We start from the raw sequence: 26,386 nt of genomic DNA, 5'->3' as shown, positions 1-26,386 counted from the left end.
TATACCTATACTTTGTTTCTTCATGTAGTTTTTCTGTTAGTGAATTTTTATTAAGATGCTTGCATGGAGATTCACATTGAAGTTGAAAGATTGTTATTTAACACTTGGCAAAAATGTAACAAAGCATATTTTCCAAAACTGCTTCCCTTATGCATACATTCACACAAGATGTATTCAGTAAATGGCCATGTGACTGATCCACAGTGACAAGGGGTCATCATTTATGTAGGACTACACAGCATTTTTCTTCCCTCATCCCACATTTGGAGACAATGTCCTACATGTGGATTTGCTCCACTTTATGAAACTCACTAGCGCGGCACAGATGCATTCCTAAATTCTGTCTTTATCTAATGGCTGTGAAGAAAACAGGTAAGGCTGTAATTATGGCTTGAGCACAGGTTAATAAGTCACCATCTTTTGCCATGTATGTGTTGGTAACAATAAAGACTGGTAGTTTTAAAGGTCATTTGCACCGTTTTGGAGTTTCCCACTGGGGAAAATATGACAGGAAGCTCATTGTATGCAGCGCCATGCATGTAGTTTCATTGATGAGATGCTTATGAAGATGTGGTGATGTTTGAATGCATTCATACTGAAATAATTAGATTGTTTGTTGGTATCAGGTTCCCTACATACACGTCAGTTAAATCCATGGGCTTCCATTTAAAAGCTGCAGGGTATACTACAAGTTATTAATACCGACAAGCTAAGTCCAGTACTAAATCAGACTTCTCTAAAGTGGGCAAGCTGCGATTGGAGTCACTCATACCTTCATTTTACATATTTAACTGGGCCATAAGTCAAGATTGCCACTTTACATGTTAAAAGTCAAAGTGGATCTCCAAAGTCCTCAGGAATGAGACCACTGCTCATTTTTTTTCCAGGTTGTTTTCATTCTAGCTGTGTGATCAAGGACCAATTTACGCTCACAACCCCAGGGGACTGCAAATAACTACCTGACAGGACAGAAATTCAGCAGCCCTCCAGAGCCCGAGGACCAGATTTGAGGATCACCAGTCTAAAGCCTGCCTATGTAATTGGCAGACACATTGTAATAAGTAGGGATCATCTCCCCCTAATCTGTCACAGCCCACCACTCGCACTCACGCTTCTCTTTCATGCTTGGCTGCCACTGTACCAACCAGCTTGTCGAGCCTCGAGACAGATCAGACCCCTTCATGCCCTCCAGTGGAGCTATCTTGGCCCATTCAATTCCATGTGATAAGCAGCACTGCTATTCCAAATTTGCACATTTCTGTCAGCGCCCTCTCCCTGATGGCACGTATTTTGCTGCATGCAGCCTTCTGCAAATAATATTAACAGGTAGCAAAAAGTGGCTGCACTGGCTTCATTCCAGGGAGTAGCGATAAAACGAATTGAAACTCTTTATCGAGAAGTCAGAAGACGCATGCAAATAATAGGAGTTTCATATTACCCTCAAACAAATAAATGTATTTATGGTTTCTAAATCACTTTTCTTATCTGATACTAGGCCCTGTATAATTCAAAACCAAACCCCACCTTGTCCAGCAGGAGCTGTGATGCTGCTGTCACTTTGAAACAAATTACATTATTTTCCATGCAGCACAAATGTGACGTGAATTTGTAAAAAGAAGACTGTGTGTGACACTAGTGCCCTCTTGTGGTTTGCTCCCAGTTTTTACTTGCATCACACATTTCCACTGATGACATAGGAGGTTATCAATTTAAGGCGTTGAACGCATAACTGAGTCCGGCCATAGACGTGTTGCTTTTTTTTAAAATATATCATTCACTATTTTTTTAATCTTATAAAAGAAAACAGTCTTTTACAGCAACCTTTTAATTATCATCACTATGACATGTTTTTTCTTGGGTAAATGTTACAGTTGCTTAAAGATTGTGGTTAATATGGTCAAAATATAGAGTTTGCATAAGAAAGGCACTTTATGACAAAAAAAAAATCAACATTTTCTCCTGTTCCTGTGTGCTTTGTGTAGTTCGTTTCTTGTCATAACTGAGTTTTGGATGGAAAGCCTCCTTGTTTTGAATTATTATATAAAAAAAACTTTGGGTTACGCTGTAGAAGAAAGGCACCCTGTTTAAATGTTTTACATAATTTTTGTAGTTTCTCAGGGTAATCTCGCACCTCTCCCTTTGTAGTAAATGAGCTAGTAAGACTTTTGTACTGGCATCATCATTGTTGTATATTTTCCCATTAGAATATCTCCACATATTTGGCGTCTTCCTTCACCAGCGGTTACTCTGAGCTGCAGCTTCCACATCCATGATTCGTGGAAGTCTACCACTAGCACCACCTTCCAGGTAGCCAGGCTTCACAGCAGGTGTATCCGAGAGCCTCCTCTTGCTTTTGTTCAGTTCTGTATCAGAGGAAAAATAATCAATTTTACAAGAGGAGAGGAGCACAGCATACTGCCAAAACAGAGAGAGAAGCGGACACGGCATAAATCCCGGCTGAGGCTTCAGAGATTCACCTGAGATTGCTAATAACATCTTGCGCCTTGCTCCAAAGGTAGATACACCCACTTCCTTCAGATCTTCATCAGACAGAGTGAGGAATGTCTGATAGTCGATCTAGAGGAGTGCAGACCGAAGTTGCATCATGATGCTCATTTATAATGCATTAACTCTTTCGGCTTGTGTTTGCAAGCTGAATGAAAAAAAAAAGCGATTTCACAAAATGATCAAGTGCGACTCTTTGTGTGAGTTTACCTCTTGCTGTTCAAACACATCGATGTATTTGAGCAGGCCCAGCTGGCCGAGCAGCTCGGGCAAGTCATCTGTTAAGTGGGGGCTGGGGCTCCGCCTACTGCAGGTCGACCCCCTCCTCTGTGAGCACACACTTTCGAAGTAGCTGCTGCCATTGCTCGCAAAGCTCTCCGCTGAACACCAGAGGTCAAAGTTTAGAGGAAAAGGTTAAACGCAGCAGGGAGCAGGTGATCTCTGTTTAGCTGAGTGCACAGAGGTCAGACTTACAGGGCTTGTCGCTTCTACTGCGGTTCATTGAGGAGGCAAATGCAGGAAAAGAGGATGATGAGGAGAAAGTAGTCAGAGGTGAGGATGGGGAAGATGAGGATGAGGACGAAGAGGAAGAGATGGGCTGGGATGAAGATGTGGATCCACGTCTGTCCCTCCAGTTCTCAGAGTCGCTTCCATTAGCCATCTTTCCTGTCTGAGCAGCCCAAGACTAGAAGGAGATAGTAACAGCATTAAAGTGGACCTATTTTTGCTCTTGGCCTCTATTAACTTTGCATAATGCAAGGTTAAAGATATTCCTTATTTATCTTTTACTGGGTCTTGGTGCATCCCCTCCGTTCATCCACTTTCTGTGTTTTTTTTTTCTTGTATTGCTCTGACACTTTGTCTGACAGGTTTGAAAACCAGGTGGATGTTACTGCTGTTCTTGTATCCAAACTGAAAATATGGGAGTCTATAATAAGTCCCCTTATACAGGCTAATGTTGCTTTCTTCTGACAGCGTTTTGCACAATAGCATCATCGTGTCATTTTGCCACCATGCCCTACTGTCATCTCTCCCCTGTCTCTGTCCCAGAGACAAATAGCTGCAAGTGGCCATAAACTTTCTAATGCCTGTAGATCCAAGGATTTAGCCAAATCCATTTAGCGTGTCTCTAAACCAGCTTATTTGCCACTGTGGGCTGATCTGTGACAGTAAAAGTCCTTCACTCGAATTTATCAATGCAGCGGGCATAGCAAATGCTTCCTCCCAGTTGCCTGGGTCTCAGAGGAAAATTGAACTCATTGGAGAAATGCCTCTTGCTTTCATTATCCTAAGTGAGTCTGCTTCTACATCAATGGCCAGTGGGCAGTCAGAGAGCAGCTATTCAAAAGGCTTTAAAAGAGCAGGGGAGATGAGCTGAACCAGCTCAGGTAAACAGGTTGCCAAAGAGTGCCTGTGTTGACCACACCGATGGTATCAGACGCCAGGTAATTGGGCGTACAAATTGGCAGTGCTTACCACACAGTGAGATAAATGCTCGAGACTGTTAGGGGGCAAAACCAATAAATGAGACTGTGTTAGAGGGCCACCGTGGCAGCGCTTGTTTCACTGCACTGCAGTAAAAGCTTCAACTGAATTCAGTCCAGCAAAAGTAGCTGTACCTATAAATCATGAACTCTACCTATAACTTTGAACAAAAACTCGAAATGTTAATCTGTGAGACCATTTTTTCAGCTTTTAAGTAAGCAGTAGGCTCATCTGTACCTGTTGCTGGTTATTACCGGTACTCAGGTAGGGTTTGTAGTTGCGTCTGCTGATGTTGCGAAGCTCTTTTACAGCCTCGGCTGGCATAGACTTGGAGAAGCCAAGGCCACTCCACGTGTCTGTGGGCGTGCGGACCTCTGTGACTATAGGCTTCCTCTGCATGGCTAACATAAATACACATAAACACAGAGTTAGAAAATGTGACTTTGGGACCAACTGGTATCAAAGGCATTACCGTCTGTGATGTTGTCTGAAATCTGATTGCCAGCTTTCACATAAATGCAGCACGTTGCATGTTCAATGCGGAAAGTCTGACTGTATTAATGCTGTGGCAAAAGAAGTGAATAAGGAAACACTTTCAGAAAGCTTTACAGCTTTAAATTCACATAAATGGATTTTGCAGCAAGCATCAATACTCATATCCACAGTCTGTCTATCATAAAAATGCTTTGCAGGTTTTCCACGTCTTCTTTGGTACTCTGATGTGAGCGGGCTGGGTTCATGTGTTAAATAATGAATCACAAACAGTGTTACTTCTCTTGCCAGCATGTGGCATACTTAATAAAACTCTGAGCGCTAAGACTTAGACTGGCATAAGCACTCAATTGACAAACAAGTGACCCTGGGCCTCTTCCATGTGTGAATGTGTGATAAAAACTGCAACAGTACTCCATAAAGAGTGCAATATCAACAGGATTATTACTGGTAGGTTTTCATTCGGGTGTCTTTGTGTGTATTTGTGGCGTAAATGTCCCATTCATATCCTGGCATACGGGTGTCTTAATGGCTGTGAGGCAGATGGCCCATTCAAACTGCTAATTCATAATCCCATAAAGGAACACTGAGGGAATTTGGTACCATTTGGCTGCAGATCTCTTCAGTATCTCTCATTCTGTGTGAGGGATGCTACGTGTGCGTCCACGCACGCTTGTGTATGAGAGCGCACGCACCATTCCTGGATGCATGTGTGCGCGGGTTGTCTGCATTGTGTATCTACCCCTGGTGAATTAAGTGGGAGTGCCAGTGCTACTCTATTATAACTTTGGCACAGTGCAGCCCATAAACAGGCCCCCTTCATCAGTTGTCTTGGCAGTGAGCACTGCGGAAATGGGACCCCTTTATCAAATCCCTACTTCTGCTTGGGATATTAATGTGTTTCCCCTATAGCATGCTTGAATAAACTTAAAAGCCTACTTCATCTGGCTTAATCCACTGACATTAAGTATTTTTCCAGCAATGATGTGAGCAAAACATGTGATTGTTACCAGCAAAACGAAATTATTCCTGCTCCTGTTCAGCTCCGAAAACAAAACAAAAAAGTGTGCTGATGAGCAAAACAACAATATACTTCACCAAAATCTATTTTGGTGCAACTATCTGCAGAACAGCAACTGTGAATGAATAAAAAAGAAGGAATGCTTGCTTAGCAGTGCTAATCATTGTTGCAGAACATTTCTGAAACCGCAGTAAGACAGGAAGAAATATTAAACATTTAGGAGGACTAACCTCTGGTTGCCAGCAGTTTCTTCTTTTCATAGTCATAATCCTACAAAGTACAAACAGGAAATTGAGTAGGTAAATAATGCATGAAATTGAATTTTTTTCTTTGGTTACTGAGAGATGGGAGGATAGCGGGAACCTAATTTACAGCAGGAACAAACACTTGCATAAGAAAACACGTCCTGCTGCCATGGCAGTAAACTTGTTAATCCTTCTTTGCATAACCTTTGCGTATGTGAGATGGGAGAAAAATAAGAGGGGAGACAAACAAAGAGAGAACCCAATTTTCAAAATCAAACTGCAAATCAATAGATTATAGACCGTGACAAAGAAAATGATCTTCCCGTTTTCAGTTTAACGTGACATTTTCAGAGTTCGCTCATCCACTGTCCTACAGAGATGTGATTATCTGTCCACTGAGCATTATCCGTGACCAAAATGTCTGCCACAGACTCTGTGCATAACTTCGTGAAGAAACAAGCAAGGAAGAAACCTGCAGCTCCTGGTTTTCTCACCTCAGCCTTGAATGAGTCAGCGCGAACATTTTGAGCCAGAGTCACATCTCTCCTCAGGCTGTTCCTTCGCTCACTCCTCCCCCCCTCAGTGTCTGCGTTCAGCAGTCTGGCACAGTCAGGAGGAACACGCGCGCGCGCGCGCACGCACACACACACACACACACACACACACGCACGCACAGATGGTAAAGCAAGGTTAGGTGAAACTGTGATGGCTCTGTGCAATCTTTGAGTTCTTATTAACTCTGTCTTTCACCGAGCTGCAGCAGTTCTACGGGAGGATTTCAAACTGTCATCGTGCAGTTTAAATATAGAGTGTGTTAAATGTGAGCTGCATCATTAAAACTGCACGCTCTGTAGAGCTGATTTATATCAAATCAAACAGAAACCAAAGTAGAGCAAGTATAAACAACAACAAAAGAATTTTCCAGAAGTTAAGACTTTAAAGATTATGAAGAGTCATCAGAGAGTAGGTGTGTTTACCTGCAAAACGCTCACCTGTATGTTAACACCTGCCCTGTTGAATGGCGCCTGCCCTGGCTGAAAACCTTGGCAATTTCAGGACCCTGAAGGCTCCCCCTCCGACCATTCAGTCCGATCCTGCTGATGCTGCTCTTCAAAGCGTCACACGTCTCAGACGATGACATCGCCACACCCTCAGAGCTCTCATGCTGACCAAACTGGTCCTCATTTTCCAGAATCTGAAAAAGAGAATTGGAAAGTTTCAGAAGAATTTCACATTGTGTTTTGTCATTTTGAACATTAACAGTGAAACACCTTCTCCAGAGGTCGACCATCTGTTCCCTTCGGCCCTGCCCTACCCTCCTCAGTGGGAGAGGTGAGGCCTGGTGGAGGTGAGGGGCGTGGCTTTGTACCGTTCGGCATCTCTGTAGCAGGAACAGGCACGGGGCCTGATCAGCAAGAAGAAGGGTGATATGAATGAATCAGTATGAAGCAGAAAACTTTAAAAAAGAATTATTCTGATTGCAAAAACAAATCACATGTGTTAATGCTCTCACCCTGTTCAGACAGGCGAAGCTGCTGCAGCAACATATTGAGCCAGTAATTGGTCAGCCCACTGCCAGGTAGCAGAGAGCCAGGGGTCATTTCAGCTATCTTAACAGTCTCAGAGGAATCCAGCCCCAGGAGCAGACGGCGGGCCTCATAGAGGCAGGAAATATTCCTTTCCAGACCTTTCACCACAACTGACTGACAATTATAAACCAACACAGATTTTTAGATCAGTACTCAACTCAGCAGAAAACTACAGGGGAGAATATTTTGCATTCAAAATCAAAGAAATATTTCAGGGCAAGTTTTTATCAATACAAAGCCCAATCAAATTAGCATTTTTTTTTCAGTTGTGTCTCAAACAATAAGCATCAGAGCCACGAGGTAAAATGTACCTTGCTGGTCTGTTTTACTTTGGGCTTGACGCTAATGAAGACTCCAAGGTTTCGCATCATCTGAGCTAGCTTACAGGGATCAGCCTCCCCATCTTCACGCATGTCAAACATCAAACACACCGGCAGACAGTCCTATTGTGTACACAAATATGCAAACATCACACAGATTGTAAAAGTATCAAACATTAAAAGCAGCAAAGTTTTCTCAGCATTGTTTTTTAGCAGTTATGCGCACACAAAATAAACAGCCCCGCTGTACCATGAGCTGCTGCCGAGCCAGACAAACCCCATCAGGGCTGCCCTGAATGAGCAGCGAGGGAGGACTCTGAGGGGCGCTGAGGTCCGGTAGGATGATCTGGGTCTGGGTCTGGTGCATAACGCTCAGGAAGTGAGCGCCATTCTGTCCCAGCAGGAATAGGTGCTGCTGGGAGGTGACGTCCAGCTGGCTGTTGACAATACCGCCTGCAACCTCTGCTCCCAGCAGGAGGTCCATCAAGATGCAGGTCGCCTTCTGTGAGGTGATGGTATATATAGTCACGACATGATACTTAAACCTCATTACCCAGTAGTCTCCTTAATCTTTAATGCTAACCTTTACAACATCTGCATTACCCTGCAGACCCCAGACGGTGCAGCAGCTTCCATAAAAGGGCGGCTGGGCTTGAGGCTGGGGTGGCATGGCCCTGAAGCTCACACTGACCCCAAGAGTCTGTACTACCTGCTGGATAAGTGGTGAACCCGGATCTGGCAGAGCCTGGGGCACAAGACTCACTGGCAGGTCAAAGGTCAAGGATAGCGGCTGGAGGTCCTGGGATAAGAAGGGTAAGGGTTCGGTGAGAAGGAGACACAGAAGGGAGGGATAATGAAGAGGTGGGAGAGAAACAAAGACAGAGACAAGACAGGCAGTGCATTGACAGATATACCTGTCCTTTTTGTGTCAGCCATCCTCTTAATCACTCTATTGATCTTTCCGTCTGACAGGAGTGAAAATATTGAGTGTTGAGACAAATAAAAATCTATTCTGTGCAGTTTGCTCAAATTACACATTGACAACTCACTCTTATCCTCCTCCTGGCTTCCTCTACGCCTTCTACGGGCCCAGCGATGGAGACCTGGTAATTCATAAATAAATAACATGTAAACGAATTGGTTTTCAGTTTCCTGTCATAGTGGCAGCAGTTAGTGGAATTAAAATGCCACCTACCTGGTTGCTTTTCTCTCCAGTAGCATTGTGACGGTTGGAGTCAGGGAAATGAATATGACAGGATGTGACCTCCATCACTTTTTTGATATTCCCTCCGCCTTTTCCAATCACATGAGAATGCTCCGTATAGGCCACGTCCATTTTTAGAGTCACCTTGTTTACCTGGTTTTATATAAACACTGGTTATTTGAGCAGATTTCAGTTCAATACTGGCCTTAACATAAAAAAAAACATAAAACTACTTTTATTAAAAGCTTACATTCCTCTATGGATTCTTGACATTGTAAATTTAAGGCACCAGCAACCTCACCCTGGTTTCCAACACTTCTAGTATCTTCCTTTTGGCTTCCAGGACATTAGCTCTCTTCCCTTCCACCTTCACGTGTGGATCTAGAAACAATAGATGGAAAATGATAAATCTCTGTTCACACACACACACACACACACACACACACACACACACACACACACACACAAAGCTGTGGGAAAAACACAAAACAAAGAACACTGATTTTGGTGTGAACGGAACATGAAGAATTTGCCACCTTTCTTTGATTTGGCTCCTATCTTCAGTTTGGATGGCCATTTCACCTGAGTGTTAGTTTCTCTCATTACCTGTGAAAGCACGGACAATAGAAGAGAGTGAGAAACAAAGATGCTGCTATCACTCTATGCAGGAAAGGTCGTAACAGATACAATGAGAACACACACATTCAGAGAACACAGCAGATCTTAGGATACAAAGCTGCCTCCACCTCCAATTATCACCACCATAAAATCTGTAATCACTGAATGAAGAGCATCTAACAAGTAATAAAACTGCAGCAGGGATGTTTTCACTGGTCTAAGATAAATTTCACCACGAGGCTTTAAAACACTAGTGATTACACTGTCAGTGGTTTTTACAAAGGAAAATGGCCAAATATTATTAGTTGTTTGGTTTATGAATAAAGTGTTTGAATGTGTGTAGAGCCACTTACTCTCTCAAAAAACTCCTCTCCCGTCTCGACACCCTCATGCTTTGGAGCTGAAAGAAGAAGTAGGCAAATGTAAAAACGAGGCAGATAAAGATAAAATAAACCCCTAATAAAACCCAGCAGAGAGATTTGTCAGGTTGTATTGGTCGCCGCGTAATGTTCAATATGACGCATGTGAACACAAAGTCTGCATTTCAATGTTGACTTGGCTGAAATTTGTCAAGCCAGTGGAACAAGAGGTTGCTGGGAACATAAACAAGTTTAAAAGGCCATTGCTCCATGGTGACATTTACAGGGTTCAGGGGGAGCCCCAGGAACGCCTTCAACCCCCTCCTTTTATCACTACGGGTTACGCTGGCCAGAGCTGAGGAATGAGAAGAAAACACTATGGGGTGGAGCAAAAGGTGGTGGTTAGGAAAGGCAGCCACAAATTAGCCTGGAGACAACTAATCACATCAATGGCATTTGCTGACGCAAATACCTCCCACTTTACCCAAACAAAAAGAAAAAAAAATTAAAGTACAAAACCAAGGGGAGGGAGGGGGGTGTACAAAAATCAGTGTGAAGGCCTGAATGCGGTGTGACAGATTATTACCTAAAGGGTTGAGATGGGATGTTTACTGCCTGATTGAGGCTGCTCAAACAGCAGTAAAAGCAGAAGTCCCAGCTGCGCGCGCATTAAAAACCAAGCCGCGGTTATCAGAGCTGAAGCACTTTCCCATCAAGCGCAAACATCAGCTTGTGTCTACAGCGGTGGCACGCTGTCAGAAAGAGTTTCCCCGGCGACACAGGGGAGGCATTTGTCATAAACCCGCCAAGCAGCCATAACTAACAGAGGCAGTTACCTTTGCTTCACAGACGGGAATGATAATAGCCAAAAGGACCTGCGAATGCATAAGCAATTGCAGGTCATAAATCACAATGATGCAGCAACAGGGGTTTAGTGGATGGCGTTTACTGATGGCGACAACCAGGGCACAGGCGGCTGGAGGCCCCCAGAGGCGCGTGGGGTCAGGTAGATAACAAGGTCAATGAGGAGCATAGGATAAGATAGGTTTCAAAATAACACAAAATTCAGATGTTGTAGAGTTCAAGGCAAACTGTGAGAATGAAGTCGATAAGAAAGCCCTGAAGTTCAGACACATAGCACTGACAGTTCCATCCATAAAAATTGATAATCCCATTTAACTCACCATACAACATGGTCTCCAGTTTCTTCCTATCGATCCTGAACCTCTCCTCCACCCACTCTGGGTCCAAACTCTTCCCTTTTGTATTCTCCTGCTCCGAATCACAGCTTCTTCCCACTTCTTCATGTTCCTCATCCTCTTTTTCCTCTCTGTCACACTGGGTCTCGCCCAGCTCAGCTTCTGCCTCTGAGTTGGGTTTTAGGCTGTCTTCCAAGTCAGGCTGCTGGGGTGCTACAGTGGTCGGGACTGGAGAGCTTTCCTCTGTGGTAGTGGTGGCCATAGCAGGACTGAGCCCTTGTCAGTGGTTTTGTGTGTGTGTGTGTGTGTGTGTTTCCGGGGAGTATGTGTGCATTTGTGTGACCAAGGAGACCAACAGGGACAGAAAAAAGGGAGAGAGGGGCAAGAAACACCCCCTGTGTCTTTTTTTTTTAAAACATCCCCCGCCCCCTTCACTTAGTTTGGTACACAAAACTCTTTCTCTGCCCGTTCAAGCTTTAGGAGCCTTGAAGGACTTGTCTCTTTGGTTTTCATTGCACAGATGGATAAAAGAAGCTTCTTTGCACCGGCACACAGTGTCTGCTCTATCGTAGTGACTGCAGAAAGGCTAAGACAATACAACTTCAAGTAAGGCTCACTTTTCTCAGAACAAATCCTCAGTAATCCTCACTTCAGTGTCCACAGATTATCTGGATTGATAGTCAAGGTCCAATGATAAGTCAGGACACAAAACTCCCTCACACAGACACACACGCACACATCCTGACATCCAGCTTCACATCAACGCACACAGCTAACAAAATAAACAGGTCATCCAGCCACCTCAGATCATGTCTGCACTCCCTCCCCGTCCTCTAAATGAGACACAGAGGGCTTCAGATTCCAGAGGTCGGGGTGAAAGCGATCAAAGGGGTGTAATGCAGCGGTTTTTCAAAAAAAGCTTTCAATTCCTGTCTGTACTAGAAAAAGTCCTACTATCTGTAACTCTACCAACAGAATACTGTAAAATATGAAAACATATATGTACTGTATCAAAGTATGATCACATCATTAGTGTCAGTAGTGTCATTTACTGTTCCAGGTAACACATTTGTAACTACCGGTACTTCATATGTATCTCTCAGATCCTGTATCAGGTTTTTGTTGGATTTTGTCCTATTTTCCTTCAGATACTGTTTCCCTAATTTCTTTTGAAGACATATTGCACAGCATGCTGAAATATGGCAAAATTTTAATTAACAACTCTCTGGGAATCACATTGCTGGTGTAAAATTACTGATTTAAGCTTGTCAAATGGTATTATCTTTGATCTTTATCAAAGATTAACCTAAAGATATGGGAACAAATTATGTGATTTTGTGACAAACCCAAAGATACAGTTTAAAAAAGCTTCCTTGCTAATCTGTCTGTTATGTAAAGAAACAATCTTTGTTCATTTTTTTGGTTAGGTACCTTTTTCATGCTCGGATGAGTCAATGTTCTGTGTTAAGTGGCTTAACAAGTGGGATCAGGTGGAAAATGAAGGAAAAGCAGCCAATGTTCAAAGAATAACTTTGAAAGACCTTGTAACACCTGGAAAAAAATGAAATCTGGCTCACTGGAAGCATAATATGAAGAAATGAGGGAGTGGCTCAAAACCTTTACACAGTGCTGTATTTCGTTTAATAGCTACTCATACGAGTCGGATTCTGATTAGTCTTTGAACCACTAAAAATACTTAGGACTGCTGTAACACAAAGCATGAATCTCTAAAAATAAATGTAGCTATCAGATAACAGCGGTGAAGCAAGTTTCTGCTGTCATAAACTGTTTAAAATGGACAAAATAAAAGAGCAAATGAGATTTCCGAATTTGTTTAGCACTTATTATTAAGTCCCCTCACTGCTTTAAACACTGCTTTAAATGTCTCACATTTGAGAGCTGAAGTGCAGATTGTATTATGAGCAAAAACAAACTGCTCAATTAGTCAGCACTTGTGGGACTGTGCTTCCAGCTCACCCTGATGTTTTTCCATATTGCCAAGACAAATCTGGCCCCAGGCGAAGCAGCAAACACTATCTGGCTGTGCAGCGATCTTGCTAACGTTACAAACTACTTCAGGCTAGACTTATTTGCCTGAGGAGGATCGTAAATGAAAGACATGATGACTTTGTCACCATGGCAACTGGTCAGGGAGTGAGTTATTCAAAGTTTAATCTGTCTTTACAATTGCAGACCTCTTACCTCCCGCCCCTTGTTTAGACCCATCTGACGGGAAGGATGTGGGTTTCCAGTAAAGCACAGGGGTGTGCGTCACCGTTTGATCAACATGGAGGGCAGAGAAGGCCAAACGCTCCTGTAGAGTGACTGATGAGGATGAGCTCTGGATGGTTGCTTAGATCAGCCCCTCAATTCATCAATGATTCAGATCAGGAGCATCTTATTCTCCTTATTCATGAGACCACCTTACCAAGAGGGCACTCTGATCCTTGGAAATCTTAACCAGGTCTTACGAGTGCTGATGTGTGTGAGAGAAGTGCTACAGATGCAAAGATAATAATAATATAAAAAAGGCCCATAGTGCAGTTAATCCTTAATCAGATACTATCAGTTAGGCAAGGACTTGATTAAAAAGTCAGTTTTTGCTTTCCTAATGAGCAGACTCTTTAAAAAACTTGTAATTTTTAGAATTATTTAAAAAATGTTTAAGCCCTGCTGCAATATTAAACTAATAAATTGTGAAGTATGGACTGTATCACATGCATTCGCTTATTTATTCAGTCAATATCGCAACGTGTGCCCTCTTATTTAAAAGTCAAGCAGTGTGTTGCTGTGGATGCAATATGAAATATAGCTCACACTTTTGCCAGTGTACTGCAAAGATAATAGTCTTTCTACAAAGTCTTGTTGCCACTGAACCTTAAGATTAAAGAAAACTTTACCAAGAACCATGACTTGATGGAGGGTGTCTTTCAATTGAGTTTTTGTTGTTGGTTGTGTTTTGATCTCCTAGTGTACATGTGCTCCCCCCGTGTCCTCTCTGGTCTGTCAGTTAACTTCACAACTCATTGGAGGCGTTTTAATTAAAATTGTGGTAAATTATTAACTCATTTACTCACTGATGGCTGGATTCTGCAGTAGCATTTCTTCTTCTGTCTCTTGGATGGTGTTATGATCTACTACAAGGAAAGCATTAATGTTATCTGTTGTGAATGTGTGCATGGATTATTGATGCAAGCACCAGGATTAAACATTGCAGCTTGTCTGAATCTACACTGTCTTTGTGCAGAAAATCATCTCAAATCTAAAGCTAAATAAAGCAGAACAGATCTAGTTCTAGTTCTGTTCAAATTACTGCTTGTAGTCTGAGCCTTCTTTGCTTACCCACAATGTCAAAACATGTTTTTCATTGTATTCAGTGAGGATATATTAAGATTGCTATAATATACCCTCAAGCATTGCACTGTACACAGGACTTCTAGCCACAGCTCACTTGCAGATCTTGACCATAGTTAGGCTTTAAAGTCATGACATATCAATAAAAAATATGAAAGAAAATGTAACAAAAAGGAAAAAAGAAAAAACAAAAATGATTATAACAATAGAAACAACAGTAACTAGTATCGATAAATGATAAACCTTTATAAACATCTGTTAAGAGCAAAAGAAGATAATTTTCAGTGATCACAGATTTGCATTTCTTTAAGTAATAATTTTGCCTTGGCATTAAAATCAGTTAATGTAATTCAATTTTATCTCCATGTATCCCCAGATAAAAAGTGCAGGTTGTTTGTGGAATGACAAGAGAAATAAAGAGATGGTCCATACTAAGACACATAGAACAGCAATGCATAAAAAATCCAGTATATTCACATGGTGTAAGAGAAGAACAATAATATGGCCTCATACAAATCTGCAGTCTTCATGTAGTACCTAGGAGATGTCCAGTAATAATAAAAATGATAATAATATCATAGCACAGTTCCTGCAATACAAAAAACTGTGGGTGACTCAGTTCATGAACACAAAAAATATATATATTGTTTTTCTCTTTACAAAATGAAATAAAATATCACATGACAATTAACTTCTCAAATTTCCAGAAACCTAAACGTCTGAAAGTGTGATACCCTCATACACCGCAAGTGGGTGCTGTGAAAATGCAACTGCAGATGCATCGATTACGTAAACCCCGCCACCCTCCACTTCCGGGTCGGTATTTTTACGGCGTAACTCGTGACAGGTTTTTATTTATCACCAGTGCTGGAAGAACTCCGCTAGCGGTATGGAGCCGTACGGACCCCGGATAACTTAAACAGGCCAGTGCGGACATAACCTTTCATTTAAAGGAGCCGTTAGAGACAAACCATGTGGAGGCTCCACGGTTTTGTTGGAAGAGGTGAGAGAAAAGTCGAGAACGCCCCTTTTTCTTCTTCTCTCTTTCTACACTGAAGTCAATTATTATCAACATTTCAGAGTTTACCACGCGTTTATTAACAGAAAACTGAGGTTATTGAAGTTACTAATCTGTTGCACGGAGCTAAAGCTAGGGTTAGCTCCTGTTGCAAAACTTGCTAATCCATTTATTGTCAATGCTATGGAGACTTACTCAGAGTTCCCAAACACCAACACTACCTGTCGTGTGTGCCACACGCCAACACATCTGGATTCCCGTCTGGATTGCACTGCCCACGTCTTAGTTTGCTTTAATTTTCCAAAATTAGCTCATTATTGGATCTAGATCTTCAGAAAAAGGTTTCAGAATAATTATTAAAGGCAATGTCAGTTCTTTAGAAATGCGTTGTTGTTATTGTGGTTTCAGTGCATAGCGGTCCAGCTGCGGTGCAAAATGATCTCTGTCTCTCAATGCTTATAAACAACTGAAGTAATTAGGCTGTGATAAGTAAGTTACAGAGAATGCTTTGTAGTTCTGAGGAGACTGTCTCCTAATTACATTGTCTAACTTTCTGCTCAGTTCTGCATCGATATCATGGCAACAGCACCCTGCGACTGTCCCAAAACCACCATGTGGAGGACGAGGTCATCAACAGCTCAGCTGTCCTCTCCACCTCTCGACACTCCCCTGACAACAGGTACTCCTCCTCTCCACGCCTCCTTTCTTCTTTTACCTGTTCACTTTACAAGGCGAGCTTTGAGCATCTCCCTTTGATGTCCAAACTTTATTGCCCTCAAAATGCAGGCCGTATCATCAGGTGACGAAAAAGAACCTTTGAAATAGGGTAAAACCTCAGACTCTGCCCTCATTGCTGTCCTTTCCTGTTTCTTTAGCCCCACTTTGAACCTATTTTGCCCTTTGTTGCTGCCCTTTCAGCTGGTTGCGTCATCCAGAAGCATCTGCTTTGTGTGTGTGTGTGGGTGTATGAACAGTGCAAGTCAAGGAAACAGAAACAAAGCCGCCTGCGTTAAAAACAGAATTCATGCAGTGCCTTAATACAGTAGACTGGAAATACAGACATTTGGAAAAGAAAGTTTTCACAGGATTTTGTACAAAAAAACCCTTAACTGCTTCTGTGGTGGGATGTGGTGAGAGAGTTGTGCATAAATACATGCAGTGAGCTGTAGAAGGAGGAGGAAGAGTGGGCCATAATTCCTCCACAAAGATGTGAGAGACTGATAAAGTCATACAGAAAACAATTCAAGTTACGGCTGCTAAAGGTGGTTGTACTAGCTGTTGAAAGGGTGTGCTTATATTTTGACCAGACTGCTGCACAGAATCCTGTGCAAATCTTCTTTTTCTCATTACTCTCTGCTTTGTTTATTGCAGATCTCAGGAAGAGGAGGATGGAGAGAGGAGGAGGAAGCAGAGGACCTTTCAGTCCAAGTATGCTGAGTTTCCGCGTTACACGGCTCTGGATGCTGTGGGATGGGTAAGTCATGTGTTGTTGCATTTAAAATACAAACATGTAACCAAACATATTTCTTAGCATGTCCTGCATCACTTTTTCTGTGTCGTTAACTTTATCAGGAATTACCTTCATGTTCTAATAAGAAAGTTGTCAGGACACATGTGAGGGCTGCTGCTGATTTAATATATTCAGATGGTAACAGTCCTGAAGACAAAAGCCACTAAAATGACTGCTAAACATCAACATCATCAACACCGGAGCTGCACAGTTTGCTGCACACACTGCTGAAATCCACAGTATCTGCACTCAGTGTGTTCTGACTCCTTTAGCGCAGCTCAGTGGTTTCACTTTGTAACTGCTTTTTAAGCTACAGCAATGGCAGACATCAGTGGGCCAGCAGGTCAGACCCAGCTGTTTACCCCAGAGGACATTTTGCTCTCATGTTGCTGCAGCAAAACAATAGCTGCACTATGCTTTTATCATAATACGTATGTCCACTGTCTCTGAAATGTTCATGTTTTATACACATGGACCGATTACTCATGAGTTTTAGCTGAAATAGAAACCTCTGTCACACTTGGTTGGCCGTTCCAGGCGAGGGTGCACTACCCCTACGTCTGATGTTCTCATTTGTTTGTCTGCAGGGTGCAGCAGCAGTTCTGTTCATGCAGCTCTGCAGGAGGATCCACTCCCAGTTCTCCTCAAGCACAGAGCCCAGTCCAAGCCCCGGAGCCCTGTCAGCCCCCTCCACTCTACACAAGTGTGGCTATCACATCCTACTAGAGATCTGTGAGTTCTTCTGCATTGTTGTAGCTGTGGAGTAGATGTACACAAGGCAGATCCCTTGGCAAAATAGTTTCATACAGTGGACATGTAACTGTTTCCACAAAAAAAACCCACTTCTATCTTTTAACTTGTGTCCTGTCTATTTTGTTGCTTTCGCTCTTTTTGTGCAGTATCAAGACATGATGTCCTGCCCAGAGGAAGGAATGTGCTGTGTCTGCAGGGGGTGCTAGAGAGACAGAACCAAGATCAGTCCCCTACTCAGAGCAGTGACAGTGACAGCAGCAGCACACAGGACCATCTGACTGCCATCTCTGACCACCAGAGGGAACTCCTGATCCAGGATGCACTTATACCAGGTTGGTTCTGTGCTTGTCATAGTTTAAAGATTGCTTAAAAATATCTTTAAAAAAAAACATTTTATTAATTTATATTTTATGAAATAGAAAAATCAACAAGTATTTCCTCCTTGACTTGTAGAGGATGAACTCCTGTCAGCTTCCTGTCCGCTGCAGGATGATGCCAGCCAAGACAAGGCAGAGAAACCCGACACCAGTGATGAGGTGAGTCTTCATCATTTAGTTTGTCAACTTTAAAGAAAGGGTTTTTTTTTTGTACTTTCAAAAAACAGACTTGACCTTTTGTCTTATCTTTATTATTGTGTTTTTATCCTCTTTAACATTTCCAGGAAATGTTGTCTGATGAAGAGAGGCTGGCAGCGGCAGCACTGAACCTCAGACGTGTGGAAGACGTCTGCGTTCCTGTTGTCCTCAACATAATTGGTCATTATTTATCAGCACACTTAAAAAAAAACATATATATCACATAAACTTAACACATACTGCTGTTGGAGTCAAATGAAATGGCCTTTGCACGGTTATTTTTTTTCTCCTGTATGTTCCCTTATTTCCTGTTCTATATCTTCTTGTGTACAACAGGTCTAGAAAATGCCAAGAGGGAAAACCACCAGGAAGCTTTCACCTGTTTTCTCGCTGCAGCTCAGCAGGGCTACAGCAAAGCCCAGTTTAATGTGGCGGTGTGCTATGAGAAAGGTAGAGGAGTGAGCAAGAACAAGGAGAAGGTGAGACCCCAGCCATCACTCTTGTAGCAAACAGTTTTGCTTTTGTGGACTATGTAAATGTATAAAATTAAGCATGAATTGTTTACTTCTGATATTTAATTTCCTAATTGCATTATTGTAATATCTCCTGTGATTTCTCTTTAAGGCTCTGCACTATTATAGGCAGGCAGCCGCGAGTGGCCACAGACAAGCTCAGTACCGCTGTGCAAAGCTGCTCCTGACCAGCAGAGGGCACCAGAGTCCAGAGGAGCTGAGCACAGCCATCGACCTTCTGGAACAAGCTGCTGCAGCTGGGCTGACCAAGGTAGAAGTCATGATCAGTTTCTCCCAGAGAACCATTGCAACTCTAGTACATTTATATATTATATTGTGTAATTTGAAAGAAAAAACAAACAAACTTGAAAACATTTTCAATACAGAAGAATTCAGCATGTTGCATTTGGAAAAGTACCCACTTACATTTGAAAAATGTAGAAATAAAATAGCTGATAATGTAAATACAATTTTTCATTCATATTTTTTTTCCTGGAACAAAACTTCTCTGAGAAAGTAAAGCATTTGTTAACAGGCTGATATTGATACCTCTGCAGGCTCTCTCCACCTCTGTTATCTGAGCACTGACAGATAATATTCTTTTTTTTTCTTACATTGCAATATTTTTGCCTTTTAAAATTAAATAAGCTGAAAGCATCAAACAACTGGCTCAAACTCCACCTGGAGTCTTTTTTCCTTCTATCTTTAAGCATCTCTTAATTGTTATTCAAGCACATTTACTGCTATCAGCATGTATCAGGGTTTTTTTTTGGTTTTGTTTTTGTTTTTTGCTGATGTTGGCGCTTCCTTATTGAATTAAATCAACTTTCCATTTCTCCTCTTCAGGCTCAGCTCTGCCTGGCCTCCATCTACGCCCAGGATACAGTGAAATATGGTTGTAAGTCCATCCAGAACCTGGAGATGGCAGCAGAGAGTGGCGTGAGTGCTTCCTTTAGATGTTTCTAGACTTTAATCAATGCTTTATCTCAGAGATCGCCTCCCTTTTTAGAGTCGATCATGCTGGAGGTTGTCGGGATATCCGATAGGAAAAGATTATCCCAACAGTCTCCTGGTTTTTGATAATTAAAAAAATCTGCAGTTACAGATGTTTTGCAACTTTCTGGTGCAGTTGTGTTAAAGATTATAATCAGTTACTGTTTTTACAATTCGTTTAGGGCTGGTTTTGCTGACTGTACGTTTAAAGTTTGTCCTGGAAGGTTTACCTACTTGAATTGCATGTTTCCTTTTGTTCTCAGGATGACACTGCTCAGCTCTTCTTGGGAAATTGCTATGAGAGCGGCTTTGTTGTGCAACAGAACTTGAGGACAGCTATTAAATTTTACAAACAAGCCGCTCGAGCGGGGAACAAGCAAGCTGAGAGATTACTGAGGCCTCCTAATGAAATCTATAGTAAGGATGCAAAAAATGTGCATTAATGTTAGTCACTGCATTGTTGTAGTACAGTTTCAGTGAGCCAAACAACAGTGATAATACTTTTATTTTTCCTTTTCTGTCTCCATCTGTAGCAGAAGAATCCGTGTTGCGGTCCATCCATTCAGCTCCATGTTTCTCAAAGACATTTTCTCCTCTGTCAAGCTGTGTCACTCTCCTGCCTCACTCCTGGAGCACCGGGAGCCTCAGCGGGCTCCCATCTTTGTCCTCCGTACCCCTCCATCTCCATTCTCCGAGCACTGAGAGAAAAAGCTGCCAGTGGACTGTAGGAATAGGATAAATACCGAGAGCCAGCCACATTACAGATTGAGGAATGTATTTCAAAGTATGAATGAGTTTTCAGAAACCTGGGAAAGGTCAAAGTGTGTTCGGTGTGTGAGGTCTGAATCGGAGCGAATTGCTTTTATACTCAAAAAAGAAACAAGTTTTATTTAGTTTTTAAAAGATGTGAGTTATTTCTTTTATGTCAGAAAGAGCTGTGGAGCAAAAGGTCTTGGAATCAGAGAAGAAGCCATCTGTCATTTGTTTTTGTACACTACAGTTTTGTTTCTTACAATCTTCCCTCTGCTAAGTTCTCCAGAAATGTGCCTTTTGGGTGGATCAGGTGGTTACTTGTTTCCCTCCTTGCTAATAAGGATTTAATCACGAGGTATCTGATATCTTCTGTCTACTGCAGACAATAATGCCAACTTTAAACCTCTGAAACTGAGGAAGTGCTTCACATGAATGTTATATTTTAACCTTAAATAATATAATTATGTCTTTAGGTTAAATGGTTCAGTGTGGCTTGCCGTTGTAAAAGAAAGACTGCATGCTTGTGATAAACCAACCAAAGGGAAAATTAATGCACTGTGAGGAGGATGTTGTGTTGTCAAATGCGCACATTAAAATAAAAAATAAAAAAACGATCCTAAAGGCTGCCTGGCTTCTTTTATCGTTATTTTAATACTCATCACAAAACTGGCTTCAAATTGTAGTTTTTCTGTGTTCGGTGTTGCAAAACAACATCTGTCAGATTTGGAAATGGCTTTTCTGCTGTTGTTTTTTTTTTTTATCACAGTCAGGTGTGCTCGAGCACCAGAAGCCATGCATTTTTTCTCAGACTTGTGTATGACGTAAGAGTCGGATGATGTGTGATTCCATTACCTGAGTCGCAAAATAACACCGGTATATTGATTGCGATTGCGTCTCCTTCCGTGCACCCGAGCGTCCTGCGTTCTCGGCTCCGATTGGTCGGCTGGCTGAAGAGCTCCACAGCGCCACGCCACTCTGGGATCCTCTGGCGCAGAGAGAAAGCGCAGCTTAGCCGCCTGCGAGCAAGGAGCCGGGCTGGGAGGGTTTATGATGTGATGTGATATGATAATACGGGCGGCCGGCTGCTGTTACGGGCGGACTCGGCAGTTAAAAAGCGGCCGCTGACTTCAGCCCTGCTCACTACTGTGTTTGCGTGTCGTCGGAGGAAAGGCAAGCGCAGAAGCCCCGGAGGCTGACCGAAGCGGTGAGTGGATGTAAATAGATGCTCTCGATGGGATGCGCTCCCCTCCCAGTGCGGCGGCGGCGGCGGTGGTGCTGGTGGTGATGGTGATGTGGCTAGAGAGTGAGAGAGGAGGGGAGGCTGGATGCTAAAGATTCACTGCGTCTGTTCACATATTAACAGATTATCTTCCGCAATAATGGCATTTACGGCGATCCATCCGCGCATTTCTCTAGATTTAAAGATGGGGTGCTTCCGATTTGTCAGTGAGGGGAGTTTATTAAGGAGGCAGCAAGAAGCGGGGAGCTAGAATACTCCACCCATGACATCATCGACTTTTTCAAGTTCATTTCCCCTCCTGCTTGAGCTTTCATCTGTTGCACTTGCTTCTGCGCGGAGGAAAGGAGGGCCCACCATAACAAGTTGGTTTCCCAACATATCTATACATATATATATAGATTTAGAAATTATGTGTTAATGTCTAAAGCTATAACACACAGGAAACTGATCTTTTCCTTTTTTGATGACCTTTAGGTGAAAACACTTTTATGTAATCCCCACTATCGGCAACAAATGAGCAAATAAGAGTCATAATCTAACACTTACCTCCAAAACTAGTACTAGTATGCTTTTTCTGTCAACACCTTTTAAAATTTTTTTTAGCAGTCTCCTTTGTCATCCATGTAAATCTGCTCATTTCCTCACTAACTTTGGTATCACGTTCACATTTTGCATCATCACAACAGACAATGCAGCGGCAAGTATCAGCAGCATGAACAACTAGACTGAGACCCAACTGTTTAATAAGGATCCGCGTTGCTGACCAGCTGCTAACATCTTGTGCATCTCATGAATGACCTCTGCTGTTACACAGCACAACAGATTTATTGAGGACAACAGTTTCACTACCTCCGTGTGTTAACTGTGCCTTCACTGTCCAGCAAACTGCTGTGTCATCCTCCCCGCTTTATCCCTCTTATAACCATCCTTTCTCCTCCGCACACTTCACATATTCTCCCTGCTCCACTTTTATTTAAGCGGCAGAGACCTGCCTGTGCTGTTGTAGAGGAAGAGGAGAAGGAAAAGAAAAGGCCGTAATCTCTGTTTAAGATGATCCAGTTTGTCTGCGGCTCATACCCGACACAAATATGGGTGAAAGGGATGATTTGGAGTTGTGTTGATTCAATCAGTGTATTTGTTCGGATTTTTATATTCAGTAGGTTGCAGCATATTTTGTTGCCATCTAATTTAAGGCTTGTATTGCTCAGATGTCCCATTTTGTGTGTTTTAGTCATATATTAGTGCGTCTGTATGTGAAACTACAGGCAACAGAATTTAGGACATAGCATTAAAATGTGGCTTTAAGGACCTGTAAATGACAGTAGAAAAAGAGCATTGCTTGAGACATGGCATGGCACAGTCTGCACCTGTTGACCTGACTTGATTGTGTTTATGTCTGAGTCACAGGCGTGAAGAGAGGAGTGCAGGTTCAGCACAAACTGGGTTACAGAGGCGACAACAACCACCCAGAGGGAGGAGAGCAGATAGGGGCCCCCGCATGGACAAAAGTGCACTGTCCGGGGAATCTGCTCTCTTTAACTTACCGCCTCCATCTTTTCCCAAGATCTTGTCAGGCTTTGAAATCTGCTGTGTCTGACTTTTCCATGTTTCTAAGTAGAGGTGCCAGTGATGACTCCAGCATTGTTTGAGATGTGTGCATTTGTGAAAAGATGTTTATACATTAAGATTGCGTGTCTGGGCATGTTTTTCCCCGCCTCTATTAGTTGTTTACCAGCTTTCTGCAGGGTGGGAGCCTAATTAAATTATCTAAAAAGCCGTGTTACGTGTCACATCTTAAGAGCAAGGTGATTTTCTGCCGCCGCTGTCTTTGTTTCTATCCATCTGTCTGCATTCCGCATCACAAAGCTGATCCACCCAGAGATAAAAGAGACACGGCTACCTAGTTAGCAGGAGTTGGCTGGCACTTCTCCTCCCCACAGACCAGCTTACCGCTCAGCTCGGGCTTTGAATGTCAGTCCTAGTTGAATAAATTGAGGGTCTGACTCACTCCAGATATCATACAAATGCATTCCAGCTACATGACTTTGATGCAGTGTTTCTTTTTAACACTTCAGAAGTGACACCTTGTGTGTAAAAGGGGTGTGAGGCTGGAAGAGGATCTGCACCATCGTGCATTGATCAAAGTCTCTGAGACTGGTCAAGCCACAGGAAGAGAGATGATCAGTTGTGAGGCTGGGGAAATGTGTCAGCGTGATAATGCTGCACATTGAATGATGTCAGGGAGCAGTTATTCCAAGCAAGTAACGTTAAAAAAACGAAATTATATCATGTTATATGTAAAAGTAATTATTTGGGGAAGCATGCAAGCAGGAGAGTCCAGAGAAACAAGGATTTTAAAAATATAATAACCCAGTGACTAAACAATAGGCAGTTGTAGAGTAAGTGGGCGTAAAATAATCTTGCAACCACAAAAAAAGCTCTTAAAATAAAGTGAGTGAGCAGTAAGGCTTCAAGGCTGGTTGATATTTCTAAATCTTTTATTTTAAAAACATGTGTAAAATAAGTGTATCATAAATGTGGTTTTATGTTATGTTTTTGTCAATCCATATATTATTTGACCCAATAAACCTTTTTAAATTAGACTACATAGCTCAAAGTGCCTCATTTGGAAAGACCAAAACATCACCAAGACTTTTTAAGGTAGTATAGTCAGTGAACCCTTTTGGGGTTGGGTCGGGAAGAGCATCCGGTGTTAAAAATCTGCTGCGGCAAACGTGGCAGAAGCCAAAAATAGCTCCTCTTCATGCTTAATCAATACTGGCAAAAAAAAAAATTACATATAAAGCTGTAGGTCAGGTTATAATGTGTTACTTAACCTCTAACAGGCCATCTCTTCTATCATCAGCTCTATCTCTGCAGTGATTTTCCAGTCAGCCATGATGTCAGTAAAAACTCCTCCCCTCTCCCGCTCTGGATCCTCGCCCTCCACCGTTGGTCTAGCGAATCGCAGCGGGGCCTCTGCCACCCCTCCGACCTCTCTCAGCCTTCGCTCATCATACAATCAGCTGCTTGGACGAGATGTCATCAAGGAGTCCATGGAAACCGGAAGTTCGGCCACCTTGCCGAAGAGCCGCCAGAGGTACGCGATGACCAGCGTGCGCAGCGCCATGGGGATAAGTGACAACTTGGCTTTGCTGTCTAAAAACCAACCTGTAACCAGAGGACGCGGCCTTCCCACCAAGTCCTCCTCCAGCTCCGCCCTTTACTCCTCTTCTTCCTCTTCCTTGCTGTTTAATACAACTAACCCCAAACTGGCAAAGAATGGCGCCAACATGCAGAGACGAGCTGAGAGCCAGCAGCTGGAGCTCAGCAGGGCCAATACAGAGGGCAAAACTGACAACGATCTCATCAATAATCCCACTTCAGACTGGCTAGAATTTGAGAAAGATAACTCACAGCTTCCGCCCTTTCGAAGAAGGACCAAGAGCTTCTTGGAGTACCATGGAAAGGGCTGGGATCTGGACCTAAACCAGGGAAACAAAGAGGACAAGGGGGAAAAGAAGCAGCAGCCCTCCCCAGAGAAGGAACAGGCTAGTCCTGTGAAAGAAAGGGAGAGTCAGAAGGAGGAGAAGGCCAGCAGCAAGCAAACCTGCCAGGAAGAGAAGGAGGAGGTTGAGCCGGTGGTGGAGGAGGATGAAGAAAATGATGAGCCCACACCGACACCAAGACAGCCACTGCTACCTGTGGTAGTCGAAGCCCCTCTTTCCTCCACCCCCTCTTCTTCTAGTAACAGCCCAGAGTGGGTTCCAGAGAACCACAACCACCTGCAGAACCAAGTTCCAGCCCAGGTCAAAGAGGAGCTCTGCGCCCAGGTTCAGGCTAGCCCACGCAGCCCTGCAAAGCCTCCCCGAAGCACCCAGCCCCGGGTGATCAAGGTGGAGCTACACCCCAACAACGAGAACCAGTTTCTTCAGCAGTACCCACCCTCTTCACCTAAACAGGCCAGAGCTGCAGAGAAGACCACGCCTACCAGGAATCGGGCGGCCCCTCCTCAGCCTGAACCAGAAACCGGCCTTCCAAAAGTGGGCTTAAGAATGGATCTCACTCCTGAGACTCCATCAGAAGATGAAGACTCCAGTTGGACCACCCTATCTCAGGAGTCACCCTCTCCACAGACTCCAAAAGAGACAGGTTCAGTATATATATCTGTGTGTTTGTGTCTGTGTGTTTGTTTTGCCATCTGATCGTTCCCTTGAAAAATTTGCATATCTGTGTCAGCCTTTAATCATGCCTCAATTACACCTTCCTTTCATTCCTCCTCTCTCTCCATTTCTCTACCTCCTACAGACTGTCTGATCTGGAAATTTACCAAAGGCATCACATTAAGCAAGTCACTTACTCCAGTGAAATACTGCTGGAACCTTTAAGCCCCCTGTAAACCCCATGTGGTGCAGAGATGATTCGGATGGGCATAATGACAGGATAGTGCAGATAGCAGTTTGCGAAAATGGAAGAGAATTCAGAAAGAAGAGAAGAGGAGGGCTGGCTGTAGTAAAATATTATTGTAGAGTATAAAGCACAAGTTCAGGGACAGGCTGACCACATCTATCTTGTGTTATATATGTGTTTTTATCTTGTTGTTTTTTTGTTTGCTTTATTTTTGCAGAGCCCATCTGTGTG

General features: G+C 42.9%; 3 protein-coding genes across 4 annotated transcripts in view; 2 read left to right on the top strand and 1 right to left on the bottom strand.

Moving 5' to 3' along the window:
• Nucleotides 1–1,809: 1,809 nt before the first annotated feature.
• On the bottom strand, nucleotides 1,810–11,381 carry bicc2 (bicaudal C homolog 2). The gene is made up of 19 exons (XM_084945740.1): nucleotides 11,023–11,381; nucleotides 9,833–9,879; nucleotides 9,398–9,467; nucleotides 9,163–9,242; nucleotides 8,853–9,014; nucleotides 8,707–8,760; nucleotides 8,241–8,456; nucleotides 7,908–8,159; nucleotides 7,649–7,780; nucleotides 7,262–7,451; nucleotides 7,020–7,153; nucleotides 6,741–6,943; nucleotides 6,243–6,348; nucleotides 5,734–5,773; nucleotides 4,228–4,391; nucleotides 2,980–3,190; nucleotides 2,716–2,885; nucleotides 2,478–2,577; nucleotides 1,810–2,363 (listed from the first exon to the last, which is right to left on the bottom strand). The coding sequence occupies exons 1-19, from the start codon at nucleotides 11,297–11,299 to the stop codon at nucleotides 2,233–2,235; spliced, it is 2,739 nt and encodes a 912-aa protein (XP_084801866.1). The 5' UTR covers nucleotides 11,300–11,381; the 3' UTR covers nucleotides 1,810–2,232.
• A 3,800-nt stretch (nucleotides 11,382–15,181) lies between these two features.
• dele1 (DAP3 binding cell death enhancer 1) lies at nucleotides 15,182–21,129 on the top strand. The gene is made up of 12 exons (XM_084945827.1): nucleotides 15,182–15,394; nucleotides 15,971–16,088; nucleotides 16,781–16,883; nucleotides 17,507–17,651; nucleotides 17,819–18,004; nucleotides 18,126–18,208; nucleotides 18,334–18,427; nucleotides 18,584–18,726; nucleotides 18,872–19,030; nucleotides 19,606–19,698; nucleotides 20,016–20,169; nucleotides 20,286–21,129. Exons 1-12 carry the CDS (start codon nucleotides 15,364–15,366, stop codon nucleotides 20,489–20,491), a joined length of 1,515 nt encoding a protein of 504 aa, XP_084801953.1. The 5' UTR covers nucleotides 15,182–15,363; the 3' UTR covers nucleotides 20,492–21,129.
• Nucleotides 21,130–21,405: 276 nt separating this feature from the next.
• The window catches only part of apbb2a (amyloid beta (A4) precursor protein-binding, family B, member 2a), a 36,702-nt gene continuing 31,721 nt past the window's right edge, over nucleotides 21,406–26,386 (top strand). The window contains exons 1-2 of one of the 2 annotated variants that reach the window (XM_084945726.1): nucleotides 21,406–21,709; nucleotides 24,612–25,897. In XM_084945726.1, coding sequence (XP_084801852.1) covers nucleotides 24,643–25,897 — 1,255 coding nt within the window. In that variant the 5' untranslated portion in view covers nucleotides 21,406–21,709; nucleotides 24,612–24,642. The remainder of the gene's footprint in view (nucleotides 21,710–24,611; nucleotides 25,898–26,386) is intronic. The other variant, XM_084945717.1, reaches the window with a different exon arrangement.

Source organism: Perissodus microlepis, chromosome 2, assembly GCF_051167445.1.
Source record: "Perissodus microlepis isolate ML-2025 ecotype Zambia chromosome 2, ASM5116744v1, whole genome shotgun sequence".
Classification (NCBI taxonomy): Eukaryota; Metazoa; Chordata; class Actinopteri; order Cichliformes; family Cichlidae; genus Perissodus; species Perissodus microlepis.
The sequence above is the reverse complement of the archived record's forward strand: the minus strand, read 5'-3'. Positions and strand labels throughout refer to the sequence as shown.

Excerpts from the sequence above, each read along its gene's own strand:
- bicc2 (XM_084945740.1), bottom strand. The coding sequence starts at position 11,299 with ATGGCCACCACTACCACAGAGGAAAGCTCTCCAGTCCCGACCACTGTA. Across the intron at positions 9,880-11,022 it reads ACTGGAGACCATGTTGTATG|CTCCAAAGCATGAGGGTGTC; the intron begins GTGAGTTAAATG and ends TTCTTCTTTCAG. Across the intron at positions 9,468-9,832 it reads GAGAGGAGTTTTTTGAGAGA|GTAATGAGAGAAACTAACAC; the intron begins GTAAGTGGCTCT and ends GTGCTTTCACAG.
- dele1 (XM_084945827.1), top strand. The coding sequence starts at position 15,364 with ATGTGGAGGCTCCACGGTTTTGTTGGAAGAG. Across the intron at positions 16,089-16,780 it reads CGACACTCCCCTGACAACAG|ATCTCAGGAAGAGGAGGATG; the intron begins GTACTCCTCCTC and ends TGTTTATTGCAG. Across the intron at positions 18,005-18,125 it reads CCAGGATGCACTTATACCAG|AGGATGAACTCCTGTCAGCT; the intron begins GTTGGTTCTGTG and ends CTTGACTTGTAG.